The sequence below is a fragment of the Silurus aristotelis genome, assembly GCF_946808225.1.
Source record: "Silurus aristotelis genome assembly, chromosome: 1".
In the NCBI taxonomy this organism is placed as follows: domain Eukaryota; kingdom Metazoa; phylum Chordata; class Actinopteri; order Siluriformes; family Siluridae; genus Silurus; species Silurus aristotelis.
In genome coordinates, this window is record NC_139574.1 from 34,619,776 (window position 1) to 34,637,379 (window position 17,604).

The 17,604-nt window shown below is 40.4% G+C and overlaps 1 protein-coding gene across 1 annotated transcript; it reads left to right on the forward strand.

The window, feature by feature from the left end:
• The first annotated feature begins 6,466 nt into the window (after positions 1-6,466).
• s100w (S100 calcium binding protein W) lies at positions 6,467-8,030 on the forward strand. The gene is made up of 3 exons (XM_083540164.1): positions 6,467-6,624; positions 7,014-7,150; positions 7,675-8,030. Exons 2-3 carry the CDS (start codon positions 7,016-7,018, stop codon positions 7,834-7,836), a joined length of 297 nt encoding a protein of 98 aa, XP_083396290.1. The 5' UTR covers positions 6,467-6,624; positions 7,014-7,015; the 3' UTR covers positions 7,837-8,030.
• Positions 8,031-17,604: the final 9,574 nt, after the last annotated feature.

A 17,604-nucleotide genomic window follows, 5' to 3' on the forward strand; every position in this document is an offset into this window, starting at 1 on the left:
CCACTATGAACGGGAGCTGGGGATCCGGGTGTCGCAGGAGAGTGGCGGTACTGAACCTCCATTTCAATTCAAGGAAGGCCTCTTTGGCCTCTGGGTACCACACAATGGTCTTTGCCTTTCCCTTTAGGAGAGAGGTGAGTGGGGTGGTGACCAAGCTGAAGCCTCGGATGAACCATCGGTAGAAGGTTGGGAACCCTAGGAAGCACTGGAGCTCCTTGGTTGAACTCGGACAGGGCCAGTCCAGCACTGCTTTCGCCTTACCCTGGTCTCTCCGTACCCCCGATTCACTGATGCTGTACCCCAGAAACTGTATCCTGGACCGGTGAAACTCACATTTCTCCTGATTCAGGTAGAGGTGCTGTTTCCCTAATTGTTTCAGAACTTGAGTGACATGGCCACGATGTTCCGTAGGGTCTCAGGAGAAAATGAGGATGTTATCAATGTAGACGATCACAAACTGGTGGAGGAACGGCCGGAACATCTTGTTTGCGAACGTCTTGAACCACGCGGGAGAAATGGACAGTCCATACGGCATGACCCAATACTCATAGTGCCCTAAGGGGGTGATGAAGGCCGTCTTCCACTCGTCACCCTTGCAGATGCAAACCAAGTTGTAGGCACTGCAGAGGTCCAACTTGATGAAAACCCATGCTCCCCAGAGATCCTCAAGTGCGGCTGGGACCAGAGAGATTAAGTAGGGGAGTGGAGTGGTTTGCGAATTTAGGTTGTGATAATCGATACATGGTCGGAGGCCACCATCCTTCTTCTCCACGAAGAAGCAGCTGGAGGCCGCTGGGGAAAAGAAGGGTGTAATTAAGCCTTCCTGATCCTCCATTACTGCATGCTCTGGGACCGACAACGGGTATACCTGACCATTAGGCAGCTTGGCAGGTCGATGATGCAATCCATCAAAAAAAATCCCAAAAAAATGGTACTCAGAAGGAACCTCCACTTCCTTGTGATTGGTCAGGCTTTCCACCAGTGTGGATGCTAGGGAGATCTGGGCCAGGCCGAAAGGAGAAGGGAGAGCGTGTTCGTAACCGTAAGTTTGGATAATTGGGTGATCTCAGAGGTGAAGTCAACAGTGCTCACTGCTGGGCTTGGAGGTCTGGCAAGACACTGAAGAATTAAGTTTGATCACCACAATACAGGCATACTGGTGGTTCGCTGACACATGCCGACATGTTTTATTTTCCTTATTATTTACAATGTATTCTTGTTGTGTCTTTCAGTATATCTACAATATCCATTTGCCCATTTTTGTCCTGCAATATACCTTTTTTTTTAAGGTCCACTGCAAGATCTCATATTTTTTGCAGTCTATATACAACGCTTTAATAATATTTTGCTAAATTCTTACATAGTCGAATTTAACTTTTGTTTAATTTAATAAAAATAAAAAAAGCAAAACCTCTAAAAGACTTCAGATGTCAGCAAGAACAAATGTTCTTTGTTTACTTTGCAGCATTGCCAGTTTGGAAACATAAGAGGCTTGCATGTTGTTCAACAAGTTCCACAAGGAAGTACAACATTCACATTGGGTATGAAAGAGAGACTCTCAGGAGTTGGTTTGCTGAATGCTTTAGAATTTTGCAAATGAATTGAGGGTGTGTGGAAACATAATAAGTACTCCGCCCCAATGCTAAAATGCAAATGAGCATGTATTCAACAAAACAAAGACCTATAATAACAGGTATTCGGTGTGTGTGTGTGTGTGTGTGTGTGTGTGTGTGTGTGTGTGTGTGTGTGTGTGTGTTTTTTTGTTTGTTTTAGATGTTTACAAAATTACACAAAGCATTTATTAAACTAAATGAGCCAAAATACTTGCTTTTTGTTATTGATCTTAGTTAGGAGTAGATTTCCATGTAGGTATAGTACTAATCACACATACTTAATTATTATATATCTATGTAAGGTCCTCAAAAGAGTAACAAGGCTGTGTGTGTGTGTGTGTGTGTGTGTGTGTGTGTGTGTGTGTTTGTGTGTGTGTGTGTGTGTGTGTGTGTGTGTGTGTGTGTGTGTGTGTGTGTGTGTGTGTGTGTGTGCAATACCCTGTGATAATCAGTGTAGGTGCACTAGGTTTTTAAATTGTTCTTTGTCAATATATATGGCTATGTTAATAACCTGTACCATCCACAGAACCAAAAAAATGTGCTTCACCCTCCATAATCTACAATGATATATATAATTTAATTTAAAGAATTTCAATATATAGGATGAAATTATTGCGACAAAACTGATTGCATGGGTAATGCAAACATAAATCAAGAAAGATTTAGATTTAGATTATTTTCAACACTGTACAGAGCATGTGTTGAATATAATTTCAGTGAATCTAATATTCACATGAACATACTGTATCAAAAATCCTGCATGCATGGGCTAACTGAAGCATTGATTCAAAGGAAATTTGGCTGGAAATATTTACCGGAACTTGTCTTAGACACTCAATCCCGGACAGTGGATTACTTCTCTCAAGCTTCCAATTACACAGCATAACGGAGCTATCGTGCAAAATGAAAGGCGGTGGAATCTGCGTTTACAATAACTAATGTTGGTGTACAGATGTCACAGTGCTGGATAAATACTGCAGTCCAAACTTGAAATCACAGTTCATGAACTGTAAACCGTTTTATTCACCGTGGAAATTTTCCTCCTTCATTCTGACCGGAGTTTACATCCCACCGCAGGCCAACGTGAGTGATGCACTGCAAAACCTGGCAAACCAAATATCCGGCTTAAAGCAAAAACACCCAGATTCTCTTTTTATTATCCTTGGAGACTTTAACAGAGCAAAATTAACAGTTGAACTTCCAAAATACAGGCAGCATATTAATTGTCCCACAAAAGAGAAAAACACACTGTATCATTGCTACACCATTTTTAAGGAAGCATATCGCTCTGTACCCCGGTAGCTTTAGGAAACTCCGATCACTGCTTGGTTAATCTTTTTTCAACATACAGGCAGAAACTAAAATCTGCTAAGCCTGTAGTCAAAACAGTGAAGAGATGGACTAGTGAGGCAAAGCAGGAACTAAAAGACTGCTTTGACTGTACTGATTGGAGTGTCTTTGAGGCTGGAACTGACAGCCTGGATGAACTGACTGACACTGTGACATCTTAGATCAGTTTTTGTGAAGACATGTGTGTGCCAACCAAAACCTTCTACAAATTCTGTAACAACAAGCCACGGTTCACAGCCAAACTGAAAAAACTTTAAAATGCCAAGGAAGATGTCTACAGAGGGGAGGAAAAAGCACTGTACAAGCAGGACAGGAACGTACTGACAAAAAAGATCAGAATAGCCTAAAGAAGCTAGCCTGAAAAGCTGAAAAGCAGGTTTTCAGCTAACAATCCTGCATCAGTGTGGAAAGGCCTGCGAAATATCACAAACTACATAAGACCACCCTCCCCACTGAAGCAAAGACCTGGCTACACCTTCTACTGCAGGTTCAAGAACAATATCTTCACACCTCTCATCCAACCCAGCCCACTGTCTGCCCCAATACACCTCTGGGAACCCCTCTATCAACTCTTTCCACCACTCAAGTTGCGCTCACGATTTGTAAAGAGGATGTGTATCAGCTCTTTCAGAGACAGAAGACAAGGAAAGCTCCCGGCCCAGACGGTGTCTCCCCCTCCTGTCTCAAAGCATGTGCTGACCAACTGACTCCTGTCTTCACCTATATCTTTAACAGATCACTGGAGCTGTGTGAGGTCCCCTCCTCTATTAAACTCTCCACAATTATCCCGGTCCTCAAGAAACCCTCTATTACTGGACTGAATGACTACAGGCCTGTCGCTCTCACATCTGTCATCATAAAGACCTTGGAGAAGCTGGTATTGGCCCACATCAAGAAGGAGACAGAACAGCTGCTGGATCCCTTACAGTTTGCCTACCGAGCAAACAGATCGGTGGATGATGCGGTCAACATGGGGCTGCACTACATTCTGCAACACCTTCAGGCCCAGGAACATATGCCCGGATGCTGTTTGTTGACTTCAGTGGATCACCAGCTTCCTGGTCACAACATCTTGGGGTTGTGAAGATTTGTGCTCATTCAGCCAAAAGAGTCAGGTACAGATTGAATGTACCAATATGAGTAGGGCTGGGGTCCAGTCAGCTTTCTAATTCATCCCACAGGTGTTCAATAGGATTGAGACCCATATCTTCATGAAGCTGGCTTTGTACACAGAGGCATTGTCATGCTGAAACAAGCTTGGGTCTCCTAGTTCAAGTTTAAGGACAATTAAATGCTTTCAACATTCTATACAATTGTGTGCCTCGAACTTTTTGCTATCAGCTTGGGGAAGAACCACAAATGGCTGGAAATAACAGGCTTTCCCTTTACTCATTCCATATTGAGTATTTCACTTTCTAAGATGACATTTCTTTTAGAAGTAAATGGGGAAAATATGTAGCATTAACAATCAGACTGTTGTTGGATGTTCTGGGTTAAATGGAAAGACAGTCAACAGTCTGAATCTATTGCACATTAAGTTGTTAGTTAGAAAGGTAATTAATGCATGGCCAGATTATATGTAGATGTTCTATATGATAAAAGTGGTAAAAGGCAGGTGATAGGAAATTGGAGAAGGAGCAAAATTGTTAATCAATTCCAGGGATTTGGTCTGGCTTGAAACCAAGTTTTTTTCCTCAGCATTAAAGACATTTTGCAGACATTTGATTTAAACTGAGATCCTGAACAAAGACATTACACAGCAGCACTACCATTGTTTTTTCACAGGTGTTTGGAGACTCTCAGGGGTTGTTTTGCTGAATGCTTTAGAATTTTGCTAATGAATTGAGAGCGTGTGGAAACGTACTCTAAGTACTACGCCTCAATGCTAAAATGCAAATGAGCATGTATTCAACAAAACAAAGAGCTATAATAACAGGTATGAGGTGTGTGGGTGTGTGTGTTTTTTTTTGTTTTTTTTGTTTTAGATGTTTACAAAAGGACATCATAGTTAGGTGTAGATTTCTGTGTAGGCATATTACTAATCACACATACTTAATTATTATATATCTATGTAAGGTCCTCAAAAGAGTAATAAGGCTGTGAATGTGTGTGTGTGTGTGTGTGTGTGTGTGTGTGTGTGTGTGTGTGTGTGTGTGTGTGTGTGTGTGTGTGTGTATATGATATTCAGTGTAGGTGCACTAGGTTATTAAATTGTTTTTGTCAATATATATGGCTCTGTTAATAACCTGTACCATCCACAGAACCAAAGAAATGTGCTTCGCACACCATAATCTAATAATTATAGATAAAATCATTATATTATATCATATAACATATATCATTTAATTTAATGAAGTTCAATAAATTGGACTGAATCAGTTGCAACAAAACTGATTGTATGGGTAAGGAGGATTTAGATTATTTTAACAGCACAGTACAGTACAGAGCATGTGTTGAATATAACATCAGTGAACTATCTAATATTCACAACATGAACATACTGTATCAAAAATCCTGCATGCATGGGCTTACATCTCACAGTGTTAAATAAAGCACTGATTCAAATGAAATTTGGAAAGTCTGGAAATAAAGATTTCTGGAGCATTTTGTTTTCAAAATGTTTTGGTGCGTTTACAACATTTGGCAGACTACCTTATCCAGTGCAACTTACAAGTATTGTTGCCTTCTGACTTAATCATTGTTGGCTTCGTAAACTAGCCTACATCTGTGGTGTGTAAGAGACAGGAAATTATACACCAATGGCAGGTTAAAAAAGCCACGTAATGACAAGAAATAGGTTGATGGGCTTAAATTGTGCGTAATGGAAAGAAAAATATTGATCATATTACCCAACAGATTAAAACTAAAATAACTAGTCTGGTTTTAAGATGTAAGAAGTAGAAAGAAGTAAAAAAAAAAAAAAAAAAAAGTCCAAAAAAAGTGAAGTAAAGTACTGATACCAGAAAAAATCTAAGTTCAGTAACAAAGTATTTGTACTATATCACTTCCCACCTCGAGATAACGATATAAACCTTTGGCATCTAACTTCCTAAACGATTATTCTTTAATCCGCATTACATAATATGTCTGCCATTTTCTTACTGTTATACTATTGTTGATGTTGAATGCCAGATTTTCACATTTATTGCCAAGTTTATTGTTTAATGGGTGTGTAACTATACAGATGCAGTGTTTGTTGGAGCATCCGGTTTGCTCTCAGGTTGTTCAGGGACAGTTATTAAAGTCTTAGCGGTCGGTCAACTGCCATAAAGACAATAAGAGTAAAATGCATTTAACCGTTCAATGGCATAGTTGAAAATATCAAACTTTCTAAGTAACTGAAAATGGGATCTGGGCAAAAAAAATCAACCTTTGCTTAAACATTAGAAGCAAAGACACAAAAAGTGTGCGTCATATCCAATATAATGTATCTGTGTTTGGGTGGCAATTTTGTGCAAGAGAACAAAAAACCTGTTTTGCAATGCTGGACAAGCTTGACAAGTAAAAAGGGGAGTGTTAAGTCCTGTGCATAGCTGGTTTGCACAACAGGGGGGGGGGGGGTGTTCTTGCATGAATCACAGCCTGAAGGATGGCTATAAATATATCATTACTCTTTAGCCACTCTTCACCTGAGATCCCTGCTGGACCTGCAAACACTAAGGTGAGCACAAATGCTTGGTGTGTGTGTGTGTGTGTGCGCGTGTGTGTGTTTGTGTGTGTATGTGTGTGTGTGTGTGTGTATGCATGTATTCATGTGTGTGGTTGTTTGCATGAATTAAGCAGTGGTTAGGAATTTGTTTATCGTTCAAAACCGAAATAAATTCTATATGTATTTAAGTAAATAAGTAATGTTATGTTCAGTAGCTCAGTAGTAGGATTAGGGAAAATATGGTGTTTCTTATTTACCCCACTTCATTGCATGTACATGTACTCTAGGTTGATGTCTCAGGGGTTTTCTAAAAATATGTAGAAGATGGATTTGTGACAGAAACCTAGATAAGTTTGTGAATCTTGCAAGAAATCTAGCAAGAAATCTCTCTTTTTTTTCAGTCATGTCTAAACTAGAGAAGTGCATTGTCGCTTTGGTAGAGGTGTTTGAGGAGTATGCCGGAAAAGATGAAGACAAGATGAAGCTGAGTAATGCAGAGCTCGGTGCACTGGTTAAGGGTCAACTGAGTGAGTTCCAGGTGAGAGACAAAAAAAAAAGCATTTAGCTGCACAATGTATATCATAAACACTGACTATAAAACAGTGAATGCATAGTACAGTATAAAACTAGTTTAAGTTTAAAATCAACTGGATGTCAAACATTTGGGGCTTTAGTGTCCAAAATGTGGTGTACATTGTAGAGACCTACAGATATGTTGGGAAATAAATAACATTGATGGACAAGACAGATAGACAATACAGAATTCAATTTAAGTTCTTCTTATATCTATTTCCTATATTTTTATATTTACAATATTTGTAATAAATATATAATCTGTAATGTGTCAAGTGTGCAAGCTTTGTAAACATTCCTTTAAAACAATCCCATACAAATGATCCAATAGAAGCAAATGAAAATATTTAATATGAGAGTTTGGTTGCTATATTATAACTGCAGATTGGTTTTTGTTTTCTTTTCTAAATGAAAAAAATCTAGAAACATTATGTGTACAATAAACCATCAATTCAATTATCTATATACTCTTTCTCTCTCTTTTTTCAGAGTAAAATCGATCCAGAGGAGCTGAAAGATGTCTTGCAAAAAATAGACAAAAATCGTGATGGCCAGGTCTCCTACAAAGAGTTCAGCCAGTTTGTAGCCCAACTTTCCCAGGGCTATTTCAAGAAGAAGTACTGCAAGGACAAGTGCAAAGGCAAAAACTGAACTCCAACATGCACCATTATTCCATCGTCAATGTATAAAAGAAAATAAAAGTTGATCAGTGCAAGCTTTGTCATGTCTTTCTACCTGATAATGATTGTGCTGTGCTTCTTCATCATATTTTCTCCTAGCTTTGCATATATGCAGAATTCTGTATGTCACATTGGACGTGAATAATAAAAATACTAAACATTCAATGCTGTTCTGTGTGTCATTACTGGTTTTGGGGCACTTTATAAACATTTGTATAAATCTCACTCTGAAGCTAAATCTTGCCAGCTGCATTTTTAATACACTTACTCGTGTTCTGCTAATGAAAGGCCATTAATGAACCGTGGTAATTTTAACACTGCATCTACTTTAATGAATCGTGCATTTTTAAAAGCTGTGGTTCCCCCATATGAAAAAAACCCAGATAAGGCGATATATTCCTGGATTTTTTACTAATGAAAATTACAATGGATTTTACAATGTATATTGTAGGGAAATATTTTTTACATTTAATTTATTTATATATATTTTTTGGTAGCAACTAGCTGTAATACTGTATTTGTCTTTGTAAATGAGCACCAGATGTCAGCAAAAGACACAGTGAAGAACCCATTTCACATCACAAAGCTTCTTTGTTCACATTTGCAGCTTAAAATTAAAGACCACGAGCATGTTAAACAGGTCTCATGATTAAAGTTCAGACAGCTATCTCTCACCCACACACAGGCAAGTTTATTGTACAGAGGAACTGCCTATGTAATAAATGTTTGATTTGAAATTGTAGGCTCCAGATGTAGCAAAGCATGAATTAAACATTGCATTAATAATTGTCAAGCGAAGTTTTTCAGGAAAAAGAGCACAAGTAATCCTACCTCTGTAGCAGGCTTTATAAACACCTTCTAATTTAAATAATTGTTGTTGTGGCTGTGTGTGTGTGTGTGTGTGTGTGTGTGTGTGTGTGTGTGTGTGTGTGTGTGTGTGTGTGTGTGTTTTAAACATGAGCTCAGTCAACCCTGCCCCTAAGTGTCAACTGCCACAGTAATGTTTTACCAAGCTGCCATGTTTTTTTGTGGTGGACAAGTATCAGTTCCAGAAGCTAACATAATTTGGCTACAGAGCATTTTTTACAATTAATTTGGTGTCAAACTGAATAATAGTTGTGGCGGGGGGTGGTTGGGACAGGGGTGGTTAAGCCTCTGGATTACTACTCATAAGGTCAGAAATTCAAGCCCCATGACTTGCCTCAGTTGGGCCATTGAATAAGAAACTTAACCCAAACTTTAGTTTTCCTTTCTGATTACTAATATACTATATAAACTATATAAAGGAATCCTGCAGAGACCAGTCAGGCCAAAATAGCTGAAAGGCTTATAACCATTTTAGATAAGTAATAAAAATCAGTGTTCACATGAAATCTTGACATTTTTCATTAAATGGTGATCATTGGTTAAAATTGCGACTTCTGATCAGGGTTCAAATCCCAACAGCACCAAGTTGCCACTACTGAGCATGTGAGCAAGACCTCAACAGCTCAGTTGTATAAATAATAATATTGTAATTTGGTTTGGATAAGAGCATTTTATATGTATATGTAATTTTATAAAGTTGGTTTTCTTTTTCAAAAATGTAAATCAATAAATTAAATATGGGCTGAATTAAAATTAATTTTCATATGCTTTTAAAGTCAAGTCAATTCAAGAGGCTTTTATTGTCATTTCTACCATACACAGTGGTACATAGTACACAGTGAAAATGAGACAACGTTCCTCCAGAACCCTGGTGCTACACTAAACAACATAGAGCTACAACACACAACATAAATCTACATAAATTGCATCGAGTGCAACATAGTCTAAACAGTGCAGACAAAAAACAGTGCAGACAGACAATACAAGACAGTGTGGTGACAGATACACAACACAAAATAGCGCTGACCAGTAAACCTACTGTATACTCTGAATATACAGTACTGTGCAAAGAGGACTATAAAACATAGTCTATAAGCTGCAGGTGCCTACATTGAAACTAATTAACTTTACACAGGCTTTTGTTACATGGCTTGTATCTAAACAGTAGTCTACCAAGAAAGTCATTGTTCACTGTCTTCCTTCTTCCTTTCACAACAATTTCTGTCCAGAGTTTTTCTTTTGGCATCATCGTGCGTTTAAAAATCACCATCGGTGAAGCTTTTCTCCCGATGCCGTGCAGCTCAGAACACAGGTGAAGTGCATTTTTTCATGCCCGGTTGTTTTCAGCATGACCAATGATTCGCCTTTCCTGTTCACAGTCCAAGTGAGCGGCAGGTCAAACGTACGGTGGTCGAGAAGTGCAAAACACATTAACAAATCTGAAAACAAATTAACAAATTAACAAATCCAAAAACAAATGAACAAATTCAAAAACAAAATAACAAATCCGAAAACACAACAACAAAATTCAGACAAACCGGAAAAGGTAGGTAGTTTGTGAATGTAAACTTACCGATTATTGGACGAGACTCGTCCAATGATCTGTAAGTTTCCATTCACAAACTATACCTCCATCTCCACTGAGGATCCATTGATGATCAGTGGAGAATGGTCGCTCTGTGTTCTCCTGAAGTCAACAACCATCTCTTTGGTTTTGTCTACGTCCAGAGACAGGTTGTTGGCTCCACACCAGGCTGGTAACTATTTCACCCCTACTTTCTGTATGCTGACTTGTCGTTCTTGCTGATAAGATCCACCACAGTCGTGTCATCAGTGAAATTGACGATGTGGGTTGAGTTATAGTGGTTTGTGAGTCAGCAGAGTGAAAAGAATTGGGCTGAGAACACAGCCCTGAGGGGCCCCAGTGCTCAGTGTGATGGTGTTGGAGATGCTGTTTCTGATCCAGACTGACTGAGGTCTTCCAGTCAGGAAGTCCAGGATCCAGTTGCAGAGGGAGGTGTTCAGGCCCAGTAGGCTTAGCTTATGTTTATGATGCTGAGGGATGGTTGTGTTGAATGCTAAGCTGAATTCTATGAACAGCATTCGTACGCAGGTGTCCTTTATCCACGTGTTGTCTAGATGGATGAGTGCCAGCTGGAAGGTAATGGAGATGGAACAGTTAGGACGATACACAAACTGCATGAGGATGGAAGCTGGGCCCTGATGTGCCTCATGATGAGCCTCTTGAAGCACTTCATCACGTTGGGCTTTTGAGGCATGTAGGAACAATGTTGCTGCTCAGGGAGATGTTGAAGATGTCGGTGAAGACATCGGCTAGCTGTTCTGCACATTTCCTGAGCACTCTGAATAATATTGTCTGGTCCAGCAGACGTCCATGGGTTAACTCTGAGTTTTCTTTACTTTAGCCATGGTTAGACAGCACCTGGTCATTGGGAGGGGGGGCCATCTTCCTCGCCTCCACCTTCTTCTGTACCTCAAACCGTGTGTAGAAGTCGTTCAGCGCATCTAGGAGGGAGGCGTCATGGTCACAAGCAAATTAAGTTGTCTTTTAGTTTGTGATTGCCTGGATGCCCTGCCACATGCGCCGGGTGTCTCTGCTGTCCTGGAACTGGCTCTGGATTCTCTTGGTGTGTGCGTGCTTTGCCTCTCTGATGGCATGGGACAGTTTGGCTTTTGCTGTTCTTGAGGCCGTCTTGTCCCATGCTATGAAGGTGAAGTCTCCTTGTTTCAGCAGCTCAGGCTCTTTTGCGGTCATCCACGGCTTCTGGTTCATCTTCCTGCTACAGATAAGAATGTTAACCTTCCTTATAATTTGAGCAATCTAAGTAGATTATTTACCAAAATTTTATTACAAATAGTCTGGCCTATTAAAACTGTAAACTACTCCATATCATTGTGTATTGCAATGACAAATAGTTGCATTTATTACCGAATCTACTAGATACTATTTGTGTAACTGTTGCATATTTAATTGAAATTAAATAAAACTGATTTAGGAGCATGTGATTACTCTCAGATTTATCATAGACAGTATTTTCTATTACAATATTTGAAATAATTTCAAGACAGACAATTAACTAAGAAGAATGCCATTTGAATCATCTATAACTCATTCAACTTCAACTGAATTTAACAGAATTCTAAACACAAACAATGCTGTAATTTCAAATTGTTGCCATGAATATTTTAGTTATGCAGTATATAGTATATGTCTTATTTTATTGCTAGGTATACATGTGGGGCCATGTCACTACAAATATCATTATCAGCAGTGTTTATATCTTAAGAAAAATTTATCAGAAAGAGGTTAAAAAATATTAATGAATGTCTTAATATTTGGTATATACCACTTTTTTGCTTTAATGGCATTGTGCATTTGAGCTGAAACACAAGTAAAACCTGTTGATCCATGTTAAATGAGATAAAGTTGTGTCATCTGAACACATAAAAAATCTGATCTTTTGTACAAAGCACATGCCTAATTTGTTTACATTTATAAAGTAGTGTGAAACAGGTGTTGCCTGATGTTGCACATTTTAAAATTCTAAAATTTCAGTAAAAAAAAAAATCCCAGATCAAAATGTGGTCTCAATGTGGACTTTTGAAATCCACTGTATGTGTGTCTCAGTTTTAATAATTACATGTTAAGTAAAATGTATGCTGTAAATCGAATTGATGAATTAAATGTTTGTCAAACTTAATGGTAAATCTAACCTTACACCTAGTGTTCCCGAGATTTTATGTAACCCTTGACCACAATGAGCAAAGAAGAATGAAAAAATGGTGCATACTAGTGATTTTATCTTTCCATTTTAATGTGTTAAAGTTTGTGAATATCTGATAATCTAACAACTGTCTGCCTGTCTGTCTACATCTCCCTCTCTCTATCTGTCTTTTGTAGTAATGTCTTGAGAATATCTTTAGCTAAAAAAGACAATGTTGTTGACTGAGGAGTATGCCAGAACACATAATGATAAAAAAAAAATCAAACAAACAAAAATAATAATAATGCAAGGATCAGTGCTCTAAAAACGAGTTTGAGCATCTATGAGGGTTCAAGGTGAGTTAAAGAAAAGCATTTAACTGCATAATGTACAAATGCAAAAAAAAAAAAAAAACAAAAAAAACAACACATGCACACAGCACAGGCAGTACAATACACTACACAACTGTTATACTTAGACAGTGTATTTTTTGAGTACTTACTGTATATCCAGCAATTATGTTTAGAATGTATGCAAGACAACTGTGTGAACTGGACGCATTGGAATCTGTTTGTGATATTTAAACACAGTCTCGACATTTTTTCTGTCACTTAACACTTGCTATATTAGCCAGCGGGACAGGGCAGGGCATGAGTGAAGAATGACTGAAGCAACAAAAATAGTAATGGGATTTTCCTGTGACTCGTGCCTTTGTCGGATCACTTTTTTTTCTTTTCTAAAAATGCTTCAAATTTGTTTTTGTTAACATGCCTTTTGATAGTAATAGTGACTATCCCCATGACCATAATTTGGTTTATGTTTGGCAAGGCTATTCCTTAAGTGGCTACTGCTCTTGTAAGTAAATTATTGACAAACATTTTGAAAAACAGAATTTCGTCATTGTATTTTGTCATCCGTGGCATGTTTATGTATATTGTATGCAGTGACGGGCCGTCAGAGCCAGCAAAGACTCATCCACTGACATGTTTTAATATAGTTTTTGTCCATAAATATATATTAAACAATTCCCAATAGTCAATTCTCTACATTTCATAGCTTTTCTCTTGAGTCTTAGTTTAGGTAAGAGTTTCTATCCAATCAGATTTCAGCCATCATATCACATGTTGCTGGAGTCGAAGGTATTTGCTGTGAGCCTTCAGAATCAGTACTGCGGGCATCTGTAGCTTAAGGTACATGTTGCTTGAAGGTGTTGCTTTCAGATTTAAAGTTGGTGTCACTGAAGCCACTTTAGCTAGCATGTGAGCGATAATCAAGTCAAGTCAAGTCAAGTCAAGTTTATTTGTATAGCGCTTTTCACAACAGACATTGTCTCAAAGCAGCTTTACAGAAAACAACAGTGAAGGTGAATGGTGTGCGTTTGTCCCTGATGAGCAGCAGTGGATAATGTCTCCACTTTTTCAAATACTTTTATTGGATGATAATAGAGAGAGCACTGGTCAAAGATAGCAAACCGCATCTGTAGCAAACTGCACAAACTCAAATATATTCCAATGGATTTAATAGCTCTTTTTTTATATTCCATCGTTGACAAAAGAATTTGTTTTGGACACAGACACACTTACAAGGACATTAACAGGGTTTTTCAAGAAAAGCTGGACATTGTGAGGAAAGGTCAGCCATTTTGTTTTCTTATAAAAACACACAATTTGCTGTAATTTTTTATTAAACAAATTAAATACCATAATGCACTAAAAACCTTGTGTCATTTATTGAGGATAATATTATGTATGCAGGAGGTGCAGCTGTGGCTGCAGTAAATGGTGACTTGTTGAATTGGGTTAATTGGTTGTTAATTGTTTTTTTTGTAATGGCATTCACTCTCACTGCATGAGAGACCTGTCTGTATCATTATCAGAAAGATGGGACCCAAATGCAGATTGCAGGCAGAAGGTAAAATAAACGTTATTTAATAAGTATGCTTGAAAAAGGCAGATCGACTCAAAAGCACAAAAACAAAGTTCTACAATAGTTCTATAAGCCAAGTTACAGATTCTCGAACAAAGGGAGAAAACAAAGTCGCAACTTAAACTGTCCATAAACTTATAAATTCTGGCAACTGGACCATATAGAGCAGGCTAAACAAGGTCCATAAAACACTTTATAAATCTAAAACAATGGCAGGAAAGACACATACCAAAAATACAGTTCATAAGTCCACACAAGGACAAAAACAGTGCACAAACAGTGCCATATAGGGCAGGCAGAAATTGGAAACAAAAAAAGCAGTCCAAGGTTCGAGAACAAACAAATCGGGCAATGCTGATCAGGCGAGCTGAAAGTGTGGAAATCCAAAGGGTTTAGAAACCAAGAGTCATGAGGCAGAATGGTGGGATAGGACATGGGAGGTGATAAGACAATTTACAATTCATATAGGGAGGTCTCATGTGTAAAGCCATACCGCCTGGAGGACCAGGGGAAGGAGTCAACAGCACAGAGGATTTGGAATCCTGTTTCCATACTGGCGAAGCACGATAATCCTGGGGCATGAGGAAAATCAAGTGCAAGCAGTGGACACAGTGGGGCTTGAGGCGAACTGCCACCAGGTAAAACCCCCTGGAGGTCAGGAAAGGCCAGATAAAGCATGGAGCAAGCCTTCAGGTGGCTGTCTCAAGCACTTTCTGGCCAATGTGATGAGGCGGAGTGACTCCCTCCGGAGGCGAACCAAAGGACTGGTCTAGCTGATGCAGCAGCCCCTGAAGAGTCAGGGTGAGCTCATTGAGTCACTGCTCATGAGAAGTAAAGGCTTGGATCAGCGCAATGATGTGGGCTTGCATGTTTTGCAGATTCAGATTCAGATAACCTCAGCAGATCCTCTAGGGGTGGTTGCTTAACTGTTAACAGACAAGCCATTGAGGTACGTCTTTGAGCGCGGCTGCTTATTTGAGAGGAATATTCACTGTTAAAGCAGATATTCACTTCTGCTCTTTCTTTTTACCTCATGTTGAGCGAATAGTGAGATAGTGTTCGAGACCCGTTTTTCGAGAGGCACGTTGTGGTGATCTCGTTTTTATCTCCCAGTGTTTGCACCTCTGTTATGGTGACTGCGGGCCCATCTGGTTGCACGGCGGTGGGGAAAGATCCCTCCTGACCGTGTGCATGCAGGTCTATGATCTCAGCTAAAGACTCTCATCCCCTGTGCATAGTGTGTTTAGAAGTCAGACACGCACAAGCTGTGCTTGCTAACCCTGAGTGCTGCCAGCACTGCTCTCGTTTCCCATTAAGGGTTCGGGAGCGCCGCAAATAAAGGAGACCCATGTCTTTCTCTGCCGCCCACGGAGGGAGACGAGGCTGCTTCTCAGGCACAATGTAGCTGGGGAGAGATGATGGACGAGGTGTCTCCTGTCCTTCCTTCGCTCTTTGATTCAAACCCTTTAGTGGGGGACAAGGGTGAGGAAGAGGAAAATGTTGCTCATTTTTTGGAGGAGGATTTGGAGGACAATGAGGAGGATGCTATCCTTCCTCTTGATCTTCTCTCCAGGCCTGGAAGTGCTATGGGCTCATGCCAGGTGAACTCGACCTCATTGAGATGTGTAAAAGAACAGCCAAAAACTCTCTATAGACTGGCCATCTCAGCAGGTGCACCAGGACGCTGAGAGGGATTTATATGATGGGAAGAGGCTGCCACTGTGCACTTCCCCAGTTAAGCAGCTGATTCCTGCCGTCCCTGCGTGTGTCACAGAAATGCGGGGACAAACCCTTCCCAAAGGGGAACAAAGTTTTTGGGACAAACCCTTCTTACATAGAGTGCCCGTTAAGGGTTTCTCTAGACTGAAGGTGCACAATATGGAGGATTTGGGGATGTCCGCCTCTCTTTTCCAGAAAATTTACCGCTCCTCTCTGGCAGTTACAGCTCTAAATGCCACCCCATGCTCACAGCATACCAGTACCAGTATTTCAGCTCTACATCCAGAGGGAGACAGCCGGGATTTAGGGCCCCCAGGCAACCCCCACCCCAGCAGTTAATGCATGTGGAGGCTCGCCAAAAACAGCCCCAGCCCAGGAGCAAGGCTTCTTTTGCTGCAGCAGCGGCTAGGCATCGCCCAGCTGACCCTCAGGGAGGGAAGAAAAGATGGGCGACCTGACCTGTGGTCTGATTTTGGGTCAAAAGAGGGGCGGCAGCACTCCCAGAGTTTCTGTTCACCCCTCGACTCATCTCAGGAGTTGTTCTCCCCCTCCGGTGAAAAAGCGTTGGGGAGTGTTTCAAGGACTATGTTCAGTGGACGAAAGTTCCTATGCTTTTCCTATCGGGGCATAGCCTATGAATATTTGACAGTTCCGTTCGGGCTGGCTCTAGCCCCAAGGATCTTTACCAAATGTGCAGAAGCTGCACTGTCACCGCTCAGAGCAGCGGGTCTCAGAGTGTCAGCGTAATTGGACAATCTCCTCCTCTGCGCTCCGTCACGGCGGCAAGCGGAGGTGGATACGAGTGTGCGTCTGTCTCACCTGAATGGCTTAGGCTTCAGAATAAATGAGACAAAAACCTGCTTGGTTCCCACGCAGGAAATAATTTACCTGGGTCTCAGACTGAACTAAGACCTGTATCAGGCTTTTATATCTGAAGAGCACATCAGGTCGATTCACGGTTGTCTCTCTCTCTTCCAGAGAGGAAAGAAAGTTCTGTTCAGACTTTGTTTATGCCTTTTAGGGCTGATGGCTTGGGCAGTGTCTGTCATACCGTTGGGACTGTCTAACCCTAACCCTGCTGGGAGCTGTTTCCCTGAGGAAAGTAGTGACGAAGGATGCGTCGCTGACGGGTTGGGGTGCGGTGTGCAAGGGCAGGATAGCGAAAGGGAAATGGCCCGTCTCGCTACGGTGCGTGCACATAAACTTTCTGGAGCTGTTAACGGTGCTTCTTCCTTTAAAACATTTCGTGCAGTTTCTTCGGAGTCACCATGTATCGGTCAGATCAGACAACACAGACAACACTGCGGTGGAGTACATAAATCGCCAGGGCGGAGGGAAGGGATTGAGATGAAGTAATCAGCTGTTTGTTTCATGGGCTGATTCTCATAAAGAAAGACCTGTAACCCGGCAGCGCCTGTCCCACTGGCCCGTGGAGGATATTATATCGGGTTATAATAGCATGGGTGTTAAACCTCCAGAACGACTGAGGGCTCATGGTACCC

What these genes read in the sequence shown, in the direction of transcription:
- s100w (XM_083540164.1), top strand. Translation starts at nt 7,016, where the DNA reads ATGTCTAAACTAGAGAAGTGCATTGTCGCTTTGGTAGAGGTGTTTGAG. An exon ending in GTCAACTGAGTGAGTTCCAG is followed by an intron (nt 7,151 to 7,674) that starts GTGAGAGACAAA and finishes CTCTTTTTTCAG; the next exon opens with AGTAAAATCGATCCAGAGGA.